Genomic DNA, 16,879 nt, shown 5'->3' on the forward strand with positions numbered 1-16,879 from the left:
ACAATTAGTTCAAACCTCTTCTTTTACAAGTGAGGTTAAATAAGGAAATGGAGACACAAAGAAATGAAGTTACAACCAAATAGTCAATATCAGATCATGCAAGAGCTAGGGTCAAAAATGGTATAGCGTAAAGAGCAATGACTTTGGTGTGAGAAGACTTAAATTCAAATCCTGCCTGTTATCATCAGTGAGCTTTGAAAAGTCACTTAACCTTTTAGGGATTCATCTTCCTTTTATGCAAAATTAGTGTTTGGACTAAAAGATCTCTTAGGTCCCGTATAACTTTCAATTTGTGATCCTGTGAATCTAGGTCTACTAACTTCAAACCTTTTTACTGTATCCCATGATGCCTCTAAGTCTCTATTTGTGGTGTGTTAGATCCACCCCCAGCCACAGCTGCAACATCTGGCATCCCGACAAGAACCAAATCTCTCTGTAATGGGTACCAGGTCACTGATTAGATTTTCATTCCTATCTCCTCCAGGATTTGTTAGGAACTTTGGGAACTTTTTAGGACCCTGCTTTTGGAGAGAAATCATAAATGAGAAGGAAAACGCTAATGCCTCATTTTATCCTTAAAATTTGTAAAGGGTTGGCACTCTAAAAATTGAAGGACCTTTTCCCACTATATCCCAGACTCTGAAGCTATAAAAAAAAATCATCTTTATTATATTAACAGACTGAGATGTTGGAGAAATGAGCCACTATTGAGGAGTTTCACTGAAGCATATAAGTTCCTTGAGAATAAGAAATATTTTGTTTCTTTGTATCACAAAGCACAGTGTTTTGTAAATTTAGGTGGCAAAAAAAATGCTTATTGGAAAAAAAGAGGAAGGAAAGGGGAGAAGGAAGAGGGGAAGGGATTACTTTCTGAAAAACTGAACTAGTTAGTACAGAAAAGTAAGAGATTTGAACTTCCATCATCTTATCCATACATCATTATCATTCTTCCATTAAAAAGGATAATACTAAGGCAGGCACAGTATCTAATACTGTCCATTCCTTACCAAATCAACTAATTCCTTCACTTTTCATGATCCAGATATTGTAAAGACATATATTTTCTGAATGTAGAGTCAGGAATGTTTTGAGTTCACTATTTAAGATTAGTCTCTTTAACAACAATCAAACAATCACATTTAGTAGATTCTTTGGTGGGGTGAGGGGGATGTTGGAAATCACATATACTAATTCCCTTTTACAGACAAGGAAACTGAGACTTAAGAAGATAAGAGACTTGCCCAAGACTACACAGTTAACAGGTAACAAAGATCCTTTCTGACTCTATCCTCCATACTACATTCCCAAATTGCATAAGAAATGGGACTAATTTGAAGAGATAACTCAGCATCTAAGTTTTATAGTTTTTCATTCCAGTTTTCTATTCACTTGTTCCCCCATTCAACTTAAATAAGCTTTAAGTCAATTTAGAATTTCCAAAAACAAACAATGGGGAAAGAAACATAAAAAGCTGGAAAGTAATTATCAGGCTGTCTAAGCAGATCCTTACTATCAGGAGATAACTGGACTGGCCAGCTGCCCTCCCATCTGTTCTTATTGCATGGCCCCAATCTGCAACAGTAATCTCTTGGGCCCAATTGGAACCCAAGGAAAACTGCCTCTGGAGCAATCCACAAACCTCTGACTAGAAAGGAAATAATTATCATAAGATATACAATTATGTCTACAATATATTACCTTTATCTGGAATAAAGTTGAAAAAATAACAACAAGGAAGTCTACCTCTCAAGTTGGATTAAATGCTGCTGCTGAATGAATGAATGAGAATAAATGAATGAGATAAAAATCAGCTTTCTTTATGACCTGGTTCATTTATCCCTCTTTCCCTGTTTTTCCCGGAGATGTTCCTCTCTCTACATTGTGCCATGGTTTAAAAAAAATTTTTTTGAGACAACCTTATGTTTAATTAAAAGAAAGAAAATGAAATCTAGGCATTCTTAACGATTATATGACAACTGAAAAAAAAAATTCCAGTTTCATTTTTATTCAAAATCTCATCTCACTCTGTAACTATTTATTGAAATGTACAATTGATTTTCACACTGTCATAATGGAGAGAAAATGTGCTTTTTAGAAGAAGCAGGTGTGCTAAAGAAAATAAGCACTGAGTCTTAGAATGTCTTAGTTTGCCAACTCCATATTGGTGACAGAAACCTGGAGGACCAAGTGCTCTGAGTTCTAGGTCTAGGTTTGTCATAGAATTTCTATGTGAGGTTCAGCATGTCACTGTGTTTATGTTTTCACCAGAATACCTTCTTCAAAGAACTGGAGGGAACCAGAAGATCACATAGTCTAGGAGTTCTTAGCTTTTGTTTTTGTTTTTGTTTTTATTTTAGATAGCTGAATTTTAATATAATTGATTTCCTTTGACATTCTAGTTTTAATGCATCTAAAAATATTATCCTGAGAAGCAGTTCATAGGTTTTAACTGAATGTCATAGGAATCCAAGACCCAGAATAAGGTTAGAAGCAGCTTGGTGGTTCAATGGTCCATTTCTCTCACATCTCAGATGATTCTTAAGATAATGAAGATGAGGAGCAGCTAGGTTGCGTAGTGGATAAAGCACGGGCCCTGGAGTCAAGAGTACCTGGGTTCAAATCCGGTCTCAGACACTTAATAATTACCTAGCTGTGTGGCCTTGGGCAAGCCATTTAACCCCGTTTGCCTTACCAAAAAAAAAAAAACTAAAAAAAAAAGATAATGAAGATGATTTTTTTTTATGGTTCCAGAGTCTGAGGCAGAAATGCTGAGGGAAAAAGTTCTTCAGGTCTTGGAGTTGCTATCCCTTCAAGAATTTCTCATTTTAATGTGGAATAAGGAAGACCTAATTCAAATCCTACCTTACACACTCACCACCTGTCAAGTAAATGATATGTAACTCTTCTCTGACTCAAGATTCTATAAAACAGGGATAACAATTGCATCTCCAACCCAAGATTGTTGTGAAGATTAAATGATATAATTTTGTAAAGTGCTTTGCAAACAGTATAAAAGCTATCTACTATTAAGAACTTCTGCAATGGTCTAATGTCCTCCTTTTATGTAGATAAGAAAACTGAAGACCTGTGAAGTGAAATGAAGTGACTCATTACACTAGGAAAGTTTCTCAAGCAGGGGCTATTTTTTGTCATTCTTGTCCCTCCAATGCTTAGCATAGGATTTGTTCACAGGAGGCACTTATTACATACTTATTGAAAAACAATGGCAACAACAATAATAAAAATGTTTATTGTCTGACATACCTCATCACACTGTTAGAGACAAAGCTAAGGCAAGAGCTACCTCATTCCAAATTTTGTACCCTTTCACCATCCCTTCCCTTCTTATAAAGAATTTCTCATATTTTCATTTGAGGTGGCACAATAGAGATGAACAGTGTCTATATTTCTTTGATTTTCTGAGATAGTCCAAATTTAAAATATCATGTTCCAATGCCTCCCCATAATTGAAATATTCTAGAAATAATAATACTATTTCAGCAAAAAAGCAACAGAATGAATCACATTAGTGAGGAAGGAATAGAATAAATATATACATGTTCAAAAAATAGAACACTAGAAAAAATGCAGACCTACAGGGTATGGAAATACAATGATAATAAAACCCCTCTTGTATCTATCAATCAAACAATAAATATTAATTTAGAGATAGGCACTGTGCTAAGTGCTAATACTATATAGTTTACAAAACATTACCCATACATTATACTATAGGATCCTCACAATGGCCCTGTGAGGAAGCTACCTTAGCCAGTGATTGTTCCCATTTTACAGATGAAGAAACAAATTTAAACATATAATTTCTCATGAAGATTATTCCAAATAATATAATAGAATAATAATATTCCAAATAATATAATATTCTAAATGGTGTGTGACCATGGCTATGGACTGAGTATAAATGCTCATCACAGGTTTCCTCTGACTTATAGTCTCCAAATAATAGGTTCCATGAATAGGGAAATAAATAAATTTGTTTCATTATGGCAACATGGCAATTGACCTTATGTTCTACATTTTGGTTCAGAACATATGATTATCAAAATGGTAGGAAACATGAGATTCTGTATAGAAGGTCAAAAGGTAGGTTGGTGAGATATTGCCTACTTGGTGTGAACTAGAATCAGGCAGAAATGTTAACAAATTAGGTTAATGTTTTCTGCTCCAATCCCCTTAATCAACATGTTGAAGTCTAGAAATAACTAATGCACCAGTGTTTGTCCTCATGCTTCCCAGCTTCTTTCTGAACACTTCTTTCCTAAATTTTCCCTTTCGACAGTATCTTGCTTCCCACTCACCACCCAACAGTAAACATGCTATCAATCATTTGTGCCAGAGTGTGAACATATCATTTTGTTCCTAATCCAAGGAGTATTCTCATTTAAGACTTTATTTCTAATTGTGCTTTTATCTTCCATTAGAAGAATATCAGGAGGGGGGGCTAGGTGGCACAGTGGATAAAGCACCAGCCCTGGAGTCAGGAGTACCTGGGTTCAAATCCAGTCTTAGACACTTAATAATTACTGTATGGCCTTGGACAAGCCACTTAACCCCATTTGCCTTGAAAAAACATAAAAACAAAAAAAACATAAAAAAAGAAGAATATCAGGGAGCTGAGTATTATTCCTGGGAAAAAGTTTTGCAATCAACCTTGAATCCATGTTATATAGGGAACCTATTCTCTACTCCTTAACACACCAGTTCAATTAAAAGGTCATGTTGTAAGCATATATTTTGTATAAGGTGATTTACTAACTGCTGTGGATGCAAAGAAAAGAAAAATGAAATAGTATGTGCCTCAGAACAATTACATTCTCCTGGGAGGTTATATAACATCTGTAGATATGAAAATGCAAGCTAATATTTTGAGGTTTGTAGGGGTAGGGTAGGGAGAATCAACAAATGTAGTGGCACCTGATCTGAGTCTTAAAGGTGGAAGTGAATAGAGAACACATTCTTTGAATCTTAGAATCACAGAATCAAAGAATTTTAGAGTTAGAAGCACCTTTGATTTATTTTATGAACTCAATCCCCCTCCTCATTTTATAGATAAGAAAACTGCCCAAGTTCATATAAGTACATTCAAGTGAGCATGTTCACCAACTGTTCTCCCTGCCTGGAATGCCCTCCCCCATCATCTCTGCCTCCCAGCTACCCTGACTTCCTTCAAATCCTAGCTAAAATCTCACCTTCTACAAGAAATCTTTCCAGATCTCTCTCGAATCTAGCATCTTCCTTATATTGATTATTTCCCGTTTCTTCTATCTCTACCCTACCTATAACTTATGTGTAGGTTGTTTGCATGTGGCTTTCCCTGTTAAATTGTGAAATCACTGAGAGCAATGGCTGTCTTTTGCCTTCTTTGTATCCTCAGTCCTAAGTACATTGCCTGGTATAGTTAGGCATTTAATAGATTTTTACCAACACTATATACAGAATGTAGCTCAGGAGCAAAAAGAGGTTTCAATTTGTACCAGACCAGATTTCAGATTTTTTTGTGCTTGGAAAATACTACTTTTACAAATTTTCTAATACACCATTTCAAAGGTGATTATTTCTATTCAGGCAGTGGACTATAGTGACAGGAACACTGAACAATAAGTCAGGATACCTTGACTTTTACTCATGACTATTCTACTAGGTAGTCGTATGTTCTCAGACCCTCTCTCGATTTCAGTTTCTTTATCTATAAAATGAAGGAACTGAGACTCATTATCTCTAAAGTCCCTTCTATCTCAGGGGAAAGGACAGGAATAATAACCTCTGTGACCTATAACAGTGTAAGAAAATTCATTTGGCCATGAAAAAATTGTAATCTTGAAATAAATGGATGAAACTGACAAATTTTGTCTAGGTAGTCTCAGAAGATTGATTCTTAGACAAAACAAGAGGGGGAACTTGTATCTTGGGGGGTTAAAATAAAGAAAATTAAAACTATTTTCATACTCCTCCAAACAGCTACATGAATTTTGTTAAAAGGCAGAAGAGATAGCCCTGAGCAATTGCACCTCAGAGTAATCTCTGGCCCTCTGCCACACCAGCCTTTTAAGTCTGCAAAGAGTACCTTGGATCAATATTGGGGATCATGATAGTCTCTTGAGCTAAGAGAAGATTTTAATATTCCACATTCCTCTTTTGCACCCTATCAATTTCTGCTTTAGTTCTGGTCTCTGCAAGACCCTTCCCCCAGTTTAGTGACAGGTGCAACTTTGACTTAGGTTGAAAGCATTTATTTTCTTACTTTATTCTCTTGACCCAACTTGTAATTGTTTCTTCAAAGGCTCAAAAATCAACTCTTTTTTAACATTGGGTCAAGAAGGCTATGAATAGATTTCAGGGAACATGTGAACTTAAAAGGGGAGTGGAGTCCTCCTGATTCCAAGGCCAGTGCTCTATCCACTGCACCTCCTGTATGTATACATATAGCAGTTATGTATGTATGTGTGTGAGAGTGTGTGTGTGTGTGTGTGTGTGTGTGTGTGTGTGTGTGTGTGTGTGTAGAAAATTAAACAAGGGTAATTCACTATCAAATTGATTTTGTAAGGTAGTAACTTCTGTAATTTTACTAACTTCTAATTAAAATTGGACATTTCCTTCAATTATGATTTTCTAAAATAGCACCCTGAAAAGGGATCCATCCATTTCATCAGTTAAGGCGATTTATGACATAACAAAAGATTAAGAACCCTGCCCTACATGAAACTCAGTGCTGCTCAAGGTCTCCTATTCTGGCTGTTATAATATCCAGAGATAAAAATCTCTCCTCATTCTGGTCCATTCTATCTCTGCTCTCCTTTCTTCAGTCTCAGTGACCCTCTTTAAGGTCAAATAGAGTTGCCAAAATAATGTCTTGACAAATTAACCTTGACAATTTTAGAAATCTCTTTTTAAATACTGACTTTGAAATCTTTCTAGGTTTTGCCATTCCTTCAGGGCAAAGGAATCTTCCTAAAAGAATGTGAGGCTAGACAGTTAAAGAAATCTCTGAGAAAAATCTGGTTCAAGAGACAGCTAAGAAAAGCCAAGAGGAAAGCTATATCTATATATGTTTATGCAGAAAATAGAAAAGTTTAAAACCAAATGTGTTTCTAAAATATTGCTGCTCTGATTCCAACATTCTGTTGCTTCTTTACTATAGACTCTAACTGAAAAAGGCAATTTAAGACTAGCATCTCTTCAGTATTCTCAAGTCTTTCATTCTCCTTCTATAACTTTGTCCTTGAAACAGAAATCTCTCCATCATGAATTCATATCTTCCTTAAGCAATTGGAAATACTACTCAAAAAGCAATAAGAGACAAGCCAAAACAAGCCCTACAGTTCATCCTTAATAATGCTACTGTCATTTAAAAAAATGGACCCTCTATTCTGAATTTGGAATCACCTACCCAACCAACCCAATGGACCCCTCTATAAATATGATTACAGTTGATTCATGCTTAAATTCCTGGTTAGTCTCCTCTTCCTTTTGCCAAATCAGAGGATCACAGATGAGAAGCTAGAAATACTACCTTTGAATAATATAGCCAACCCCCTTAATTGACAGATGGGGTCCAAAGAATTTGAATTACTTGTTCAAGGTCATATAGTAAGTAGTACAATCAGGTTTTGAACTCAGGTGCTCTGATTGAATTTGTCCCACACTGCCACCTTTGAGAGAAAATTATTTAAATGATTATTTTAAAAGAAGAAAATCCACAGGAAACTCACCCAGAACATGCAAAAATTAACAATGTTTGCCAAAGAAGCCAAAGAAAAGTCCATTATCAAACAAATTTTGTGTGTGTGTGTGTATGTGTATGTGTGTGTGTACATGGTGATGATGATGATGATGATGTTTGTCCGTTATTTTCAGAGAAAACCATGATATCAGGGGAAGTGATGCCATGACAAGCACATGGATTGGATTTGAGTGAAGGGGGTGGGTGCTGTGCTAAGCCATCAGCCTCACTTTCTCTTCTAGAGCTTTCTGGGTCCAGTGTCCAGATATGAATCATGAGGACTGGAGGTGGTCCTGAATGAGAGGCAAAGTTAAATTATTTGCCCAGGGTCACACAGCTGCTAAGTTTCAAATGTCTGAGGCTGGGTTTGAACACCTGTCTTCCTGACTCCAAAACCAATGCCCTATCCACTGTACCTCCTATATGTGTACATATAGCAGATGAGTATATATGTAAATGTGCAGAAATTTGACCAGGAGAATTTACTATCAACTTGATGCTATAAGTTGGTAAACTTTTAATTGGAACTTTATATTTTATCAATTAATGAAGGAAACAAGCACTGTGATAAGCATGCAGAAAATAGAAAAGTATTTTAGAAACCAAATGTGTTTCTAAAATATTGCTGCTCTGATTCCAACATTCTGTTACTTCTTTACTATAGACTCTAACTGAAAAAGGCAATTTAAGACCAGCATCTCCACAGTATTCTCAAGTCTCTCATTCTCTTTCTATAATTTTGACCTTGAAAGAATTAAACTGAATATCTTTAAGGTCCCTTCCATCTCTGAATCCAATGAATCTGTTAATATAATATTGAAAACTAAATTTTAATCCCAGGTACTGTGCTATGCATTTACAAAGGTTATCTCATTTAATCCTTATAACAACCCTGCAAAATAGTTATACTGTTTTCTCCACCAAGGAAACTGAGGTAGGCAAGCTTACATAAGTGATTTGACCAGGGTCATATAACAGGTGTCTGAGGCTGAATTTAAACTCATATCTTCCTGGCTCCAGGCCACCTAGTATATCTTAAGTATAAACTAATTGATTCAAATTGTTTTGGACCTATCGTGGATGAAACTGTTGGCTGAGGATTTTCAAAGACACAGTCACTGCTTTGTACAGAGCCTATATTAAAAACTGGCATAGGGAAATTGAAGAACCTTTTAGACTTTTTTTTTATTTTTTCCCTTTTTGCAAACCACACAGCATCAGAATTAAAAAGTGCCCAAACTCCTCTCCTTCTATCCTCCCACAATGCCCATTCATATATGTACACACATGCACACACATACATATCTGTCCTGAATTGGTAATGATCATCTTGTAATGGAGGTACATGGGAGAGGCATATGCTCTCACCATGTTGCCAAAGGGGAGATTATTGGTTTTATAGAAAGAAAAAAATGAAAGTGCCAGCCTTAGGCTTTCTTTTTTCTATCCCAAATTTGAGAGTTCAGGTAGCTAGCTGCCTAAAGATAAAAGGAAAAGTTCTTGGATAGCACTAGCCTCAGGGTTACCTCAGAGTTTAAGAGTTCTTGGTCCCAAACTCCTAGAGAGAAAAGCAGGGATTTCCAAAATAATTTCCAGTTACTAGATGACCCAGCATTGAGGTGGGAGGATGAAGAGGGTGCTTTTAGAGAGAGAAGAAGGCCATGGAATCTAACCCAATAGTCAGGGCTGCCTTGAGAAATATTAGCTTCTAAAGAAGAGAATTAAGTAAATGATCCTCATAGTAGTCGAATGTCATCATTAAGAGAACATGAGACTTGGGTTTTGCCCATGACCATTATTTGGTAAAATGAAAAAGGGAGAGGGGTCAACTCCTGAATAACCTTGAGTTCATTCCTTACAGAAGAATTCAAACCTTTAGCGTATTATCATCAGATTAGAGATTTGTCTGTGTCCCCAATGTGTAAAAGTTGGACTCACCTGAATGGCATAGGGACTTCAACTAGTAATGCCAAGTTTGTTTTTCTTCTGGGGAGCATTCAAGTAGGTGGGGCAACTTTTTGCCTTTACATATTTTCTGTATTTTTATAAGGTAAAACAAAGGTTATCCTGCACTGAAAATAATGCTACTTTGAGTGAATGTATAGGATCCAAGAACTCTTTTTCCAATAGAATCAGAGATCTAGACATCAGCTATACTCAAAATATTCAGAGAGTTCTCTGAAAGAATCTCTGACTAGGTACAAAATACATCAAAGAGATATGATTTGGTGCCTATTGCCAAGAATGAACCTGCTTGGGGCAGCTAGGTGGTGCAGTGGGGGCGACTAGGTGGCACAATGGATAGAGCACCGGCCCAGGAGCCAGGAGTACCTGAGTTCAAGCCCGGCCTCAGACATTTTCTAATTACCTAGTTGTGTGGCCTTGGTCAAGTCACTTAAACTCATTGCCTTGCAAAAAAAAAAAAGAATCAAACAAACAAACCTTAAAAAAAAGAAAAGAATGAACCTGCTCTGTATAATTCCAAAGAATTGGGTGACAAATCATGTATTAAGTATATAATAGTGTACCATAATTTATAGAAAATTGACCTCAAGAGTTACTGCCTCTGAGAGGCTGTGGAAGTCTTAGCAAATCACTTGATCTCTTAGACTCAGTAATCTCAGGATAATTTCAGCAGGGAGCAGCTTAGAATTATAGCACAATTGCTGTTTTGCATTCATAGAGGGTATTTCCTCAAGAGAGTGCCCATGAAATCACAATTTCAGAATCCTCCTCCCCTATATAAATATACACACAATCAAATTTGTTTGCTATTAAATTTTTTAAAATCTTATATGTTGACATACTCACAGCCATTACCTACATTAAATCCAGTGTGATTTCTTCTTGCGGATGAAGATGTTTAATCAACACATGATACTGGTGAACAGTATATGTTTATATGCAAATATACATCATAAAACCTAGAATCAGGTATTCAAGATTGGATCCACTTTTTGCTCATTGTCACTGATACTGACCAAGTCATTTCACTTCTCTGACTCTTCCCTTCCTAAGGCTTCTCCATCCAATTAAATTCAGGAAAGGACATATATTTTCAACTTCATAAGATAGTTTTGTGAATCTGATAAAATCATATGTGTTAAGCATTTTGAAAACTAGAATGTAGCCATAAATGGCAACTATAGTTAGTATTGTTATTTCCCCAGTGAGCTTTGAAAGAACACTGAAAATGTAACTTGATAGGTAAGAATAGGAGAGGGAAACCAAATCACTGAACTTCTAAAAAGAAAGCATGAAGATTTCTTCCATTCCTGACCTGTAAAATTATCTAACAAATTCTTATCATAAGTATTCCTCCAGAAGAAACCAATCTGGGTTGAATTGAAGTGTTGTTATGAATAGAATTTCATGAGTCCAGAAATCTTATGGAGTGATTGGTGATAATGTAATATTTTTATTTGTCTAAAAGAGTTCTATTTTTTAAACAAATCACTTTATACAAAGTGCAAGTATCTAAGCCATTACATTAGCTTATGTATAGAAGTAACAACAGTTTTGACATGTCTTTAATGGAAATAAATTAAACATTAGCTTTGTTCGTTAGGCAGAGTGTGTGCATGTATATGTATGTTTATGTGTTACAGTTTTACTAAAAGAGTAACATGAATTAATTCTAAGAAATAATGGAGGGTATAAGGATTCAAAATTCTAGGGTTTAGATCACAACTCTCAGTACTGTGAGACTGAAGGTACATCATTCAATCTCTCTGAGTCTCACTAAACCCAGGCTTTGAAATAGAATTAAATTTTAGTTTTCAATATTATATTAACAGACTCATGGGATTCAGAGATGGAAGGGACCTTAAAGATATTCAGTTTGATTCCTTCATTTTACAGTTGAAGAACTGAGGTCAGAGCAATAAAAATACTTAAGATAACATGGGGAGAAATGCTAATCTGACTCTAAGGTCAGGGAATTCCCTACTATAGGCTTTTCCTAAGGACTAATTCATATAGGAAATTTAATGTTTATCATTTCAAAGTCACTTTCCAAATGCTTAAATTTCATCAACTTACAAATAGTTTATAGATTCTTGTTGGTATATATATATATATATATATATATATATATATATATATATATAGTGTATATAAAAAGGGGATCATACTAAAAGACTCTACCTTGCTACAAAATCCTTTGTGGTTTACTCTGTATTGGAATTATCAATATTTGATGGAGAGAAAAGTGATTAGAGACAGAAATACAAATAACATTTCTTTTTTGGAAAATTAACTCATGAAGTACAGAGTTCTTAACCTTTTCTACTTTTCTGTCTAATCTTCAACAATATATGTTACATGCTAATTTGTAGATCAGAAGATGGGGTTTGGAGTCTCATGTGTACTATCTACTAAAAAGAAAAATGGAAGAAAGGAAGGGAAGAAGTACATCAAGGGGAGAGAGTGGGAGATTGGGTCATTATCTGAGTCAGTAACTACCTGAAAAGAAATGTCACTCCTTGGGAAATCATTTCAAAATGGCACACTAGTCATCAAGCATCAACTTCCCTTAGTGGATGACGATCACAAACATGCCACTTTTCCCTAAGGGCATGCAGCCTCCTGCAGTAGATAGATTGAATTGTACGGCTCACATTCTCATTTTGGAAATTAGAAATGTCTTTTAAACCCTGGAAAGTGGACGGAACCATATGAGTCACAAAGCATAAACATGAAAACTGGAGGAACAAATGGGCAAGATGTAATTTATTTGGAATGGTCCCTCCTGAAGGCCAAAAAACAAAACAAAAAAAAAACCCCACAAACCAAAATACCAGCCACCTATAAACTGCCTTTTTCACCTCATAAAAGTTGAGAGGATAAAAATGGGGGAGGGGTTAATGATGAACTTTTCTTAATGAAAATTGGCCAAGCAACCAATGCTTTGGCAACTCAAGAAGTCACATTTGGAGAGATGTTTTGTCTTCACCGAAACAAGCACAACCTCCTTTCCAATGACAATGTTTGCAGAATTGAAGTACCTCAGGGGGAAAATGGAAGAGTAGTTCTCTTCAACATTCACTTGGTTCTGTGAGCAAAGGACCATTGATGATGAAATCTGGTAAGAAAATTCTATAGCCCAAATTCTAAAGCTGGTCCATTTGACTTGAACAGGCTATAATCCTGTCTTTTCAATATTTTAGTACCCAGTTTATTAGACCTATGAACGATTTCTGCGTCATCAAATTGAATATTATATTTCTTATAATGGTAAAAGTCCTATGATCATCAATTTAAAGATAGAAAAAATCTCAGAGGTTGGTATTAAAACCCCCATAGATGAATAAAATGACATTCAATGAGATTAACACATACTGTAATTGTCAGACCTGAAATTAAATCTCAGGTCTTTGATCTCCAAAGCCAGGGCTTTCCCCACTGTATCAGTTCTTGCTTTTGACTTTATTTTCCACAAGTTTTTAGATGTTTTCCTATTAAAAATGTCATTTAAAGGCACAGAATACAGAACGTTCAGTTCTACAGAAACTGCTCTTCTTGAACCCTTAATTTCTGACTAAATGTAGTTTTCAATGAATAACTGTCTCCAGTACATTTCTTAACCATGGGCTATTTCTGCCTAAGAAGAACCCAGGAGAGAGAGAGAGAGAGGGAGAGAGAGAGAGAGAGAGAGAGAGAGAGAGAGAGAGAGAGAGAGAGAGAGAGAGAGAGAGAGAAATTCAGTGCAGTGGTTAATTTAAAGAGTAAAGGGAATGGGTAGGCAAGTGGGTGAGAGGGATGGGGTTAATTACTAGATTCAGATAGTAGAATTCATTTGAATTTTTTCCCTCAGAGTTGCAAGAAAATTATCTTTTTGAAAAGAATCAGACTGGATTACCAAAACATGTCAGAAGAATGCAAAACCCAAGTGCAGAAAAAGATGTCTTGCTAACTAGCTTAAGGAAACTAAGTTGGCTTATAAACTCTGCTTGAAGGGTCAACAGTTTCCGTCCATTAAAAGTTAGGCTTCTTCTCTGACAGCATGAGCCTGTTTGGCTCATGAGACTGGTGGTTTTGATGCTTTCTGTTCCCCTCATCCAAAGAAAAGGCAGCAGAGTCCAATGGGCTGGAATCTAAGAAAAAAAACTACCATTGCATCTTTTTCACAAGTCCATGGGATTTACAGGTGGTTACCTTAAAAGGTGTCACTAAGAACTGATGGTTGTAGGAAACCATGGCCTTTAGAAACCAACAAAGGTAACTTTATTCGTTGGGGTGAATGGGTTATTCCTGGGATCACTTTGAAGGGTTTCTGTTGGAAGGGAGATTGTGTTTCCCCTTTTCCATTTCACAAAAGGGGTGGGGGTGGGGAGGCACAGGCAAACAGAAAAAGTATGTGTGACAAACCCAACATGGGCATTCTCAACAGTTCCAAATCAACACCACCCGATTCAAACGATTCTCCCATACCCCAACTTCGCCTGTCCTCTGTCCCTCAGTCTTTAGATTCCTGGGCCGGGAGGACACAGAGCTTACAGACAGGTTAGAGTCCTTTGCTTGCTCCCCACTCTACTGAGCCCCCTCCCCACCCCCACTTCTCCAGCACTCTCCGGACAATGCTGGGCAGGGGGCAGGGTGGTGATGGTGATAAAGCAGCGCTCCGAGTGAGGGTAATGCCTCTGGTGACCACACTCCCTGGCCCCAATTTCCTACCTCACCCCACCAGGAGCACCTTGACTCGAACACAAATGCGTCCCCCACCCTCCCACCCCCCGCGCTCTACCTCCGGCTCTCCTCACACACACACATGCACGCACACACACTCACACACATGCACGCACACACACACACATGCACCCGTGCACACACGCACACAAAGACAAAGTCAGCCCCGAGGAGATGCCTCGCGAGCCCCCTGCGATCCGCAACGCCAACTCCGGCCGAAACTCACCGGCTTGATCAGCCCAGTTGCCCAGGGACGAGAGCAGCAGCAGGAGCGAGCCCAGGAAGCAGAGCTGGCCCAGCAGCAGCTCCTTTCTTTTCCTGCGAGCCCGGAGCCGGCGCTGGGTGCTGGGCAGGAGCGGCAGCATCTCTGGCTGCCGGAGGGGCAGCGGCGGCGGCGGCCGGGGCAGGAGGAGGAGGCGGCGGCGAGCCGGGGCCGGGGCCGGGGCCGGGGCCGGGGCCGGGGCCGGGGCTGGAGCCGGGGCTGGGACTGGAGCCGGGGCCGGGGCTGGAGCCGGAGCCCGCTGCCCGCTCGCCTTCTCCAGCGCCAGCTTCACTACATCCATGAGCTTTTCCCTGCGCGCACACACACACACACACACACACACACACACACACACACACACACAGACACACACACAGACACACACACACACACTCAGACACGCGCGCGTGCGTACACACACACACTCATACACATTCACACTCACACACACTCACACTCACACTCGCTCCTTCTCTTCTACTGGCAAGCAGGGAGAAGAGCCCGAGGAAGGGGCGGCGGGGGCAAAAACAGGGTCCGGGCTCCGGGGGTCTGTGGGCGCACGCGAGGCAGGACCAGCCGCTCGCCGACTCGGCGGGGCAGGCTGGCCGCAGCCCCCCGGGTCGTCCTCTGGCTCTCTGGCTCGCTGGCTGGCTCTGCTGGCCCGCTCGCCCCCTCTCCTCGCCCGTGCGAAGGCAGGAGCTACGGGACCGAGTCCTCCTATTCCATGGTCCTGGGGCGACCACCCCTTCCTCCGCTCGAACGAGATGACAACCCGAGGGAGAAGGACTGAGGTTCCGGACCCGGGGCGGCAGCGGAGGTGGCGGCGGAGGCGTGGGGAGGAGAAGGGAGGAGGAGGACAGGAGGAGGAGGAGAAGAAGGAGGAGGAAGAGGAGGAGGAGGGTTTGCCATGGATGCAACCCCGGGTCTAGTCAGCGAAACTGGAATCGGGGTGGAAGAGAAAGAAGGGTGTGTGTGTGTGTGTGTGTGTGTGTGTGTGTGTGTGTGTGTGTGTGTCCCTGGGGGGGAGGAGGAGGAGGAGGAAGAAAAAGAAAAAAGAGGGGACGGGTGGGAGCACAGTGCTGTGGTCGTCTGTGATGGGAGATGGAAGAAGGAACGAGAGGGAAAGTGGATAAGAACACCCAGAAATAAACACGAGGCAAGAAAAAGATGTCTTAGAGAAAGGATCCACCTGAAACTTTCCCATCAGCCATGAAGTCTCTTGGATCTCCCATTCACACCACCTTCTTCTCCCCACTGGATGTCACTACTCCTCGTGGGGTAACAGTGGGAACTCTCCCTTCACCGTCTCCCCTCTCCATCTGCTCTTCCCTTGACCCTCCACCCCCACCCCACGAAGATCTTCCAAGACTCCCCTTAAACAGGGCAACCAGACATTATGTTCTGATTCCTTTTGCCACCTTTGGTAACGCCCCCCCCCCGAATCTCCCACCACCCTTCCCTCTTTGGAGCACTCATCATTGTTCTTGTTCTGTGGTACTGGGATCTGACTTGCACTACAACCCCCTCTCTCCCCAAACACAGGTCCATTCCTCTTTGTTGGTGGTGGTGGTGGTTCCCCACAGACAAAGAAAACAATTGCCCATTTAAGCCAAATGAAGCTGCTATCACATCTATTCCTGAACGTCTTTGGGAGAGAGGGACCCATGGAAAGAAACATCACTTTCTATAAAGAAAGTATAAAATTGTCTGAGCCCCCATCTACTAGTAGAAATTTTGGTGGCACTTCCCTCAATTTTGTAATGTTCTGTCCTGGCAGAACAATTCCCTGATAGGGAATTCACTTATTATCTTTTTTTTTCCTTAAGTTTAAGTAACTCCGGAGATTTTCCAAATTACCTTCCTTTCCTAGTCTAGTTTCTAGTCTCTCTGGTTTGGTCAGACTGGTAGGAACTTCTTGAGACAGAAATGCCAGTTCGTTCCTTCACCCCCCCCCCAATTCCCTCAGGAAATCCTTGAAAACAAAAAGGCTTGTTCAAAAGTGGATCCTAGACAAACCAAGGATTGGATGTCTATGTGATGATCCTGCATGGAATCAGATTGGATCTGTAAACTCAAGAGAGAAAGGCTGAAGGGAAACTCCTATTGTGATTTCACACTGCCAGAGCAGGAAGGATCCACACTGGTCCCAAGTGCTTGATTCTGGCAGGACTACATCCAAACTGTAATGC

General features: G+C 39.5%; 1 protein-coding gene across 3 annotated transcripts in view; it reads right to left on the reverse strand.

The window, feature by feature from the left end:
- The window catches only part of SLC24A3 (solute carrier family 24 member 3), an 835,148-nt gene extending 819,172 nt beyond the window's left edge, over window positions 1-15,976 (reverse strand). Inside the window, exon 1 of one of the 3 annotated variants that reach the window (XM_074209360.1) lies at window positions 14,655-15,851. In XM_074209360.1, coding sequence (XP_074065461.1) covers window positions 14,655-14,991 — 337 coding nt within the window. In that variant the 5' untranslated portion in view covers window positions 14,992-15,851. Of the gene's footprint in view, window positions 1-14,654; window positions 15,852-15,879 lie in introns of those variants that run through there. The other 2 variants (XM_074209362.1, XM_074209361.1) reach the window with 2 other exon arrangements.
- Window positions 15,977-16,879: the final 903 nt, after the last annotated feature.

This window comes from Macrotis lagotis, chromosome 1, assembly GCF_037893015.1.
Source record: "Macrotis lagotis isolate mMagLag1 chromosome 1, bilby.v1.9.chrom.fasta, whole genome shotgun sequence".
In the NCBI taxonomy this organism is placed as follows: Eukaryota; Metazoa; Chordata; class Mammalia; order Peramelemorphia; family Peramelidae; genus Macrotis; species Macrotis lagotis.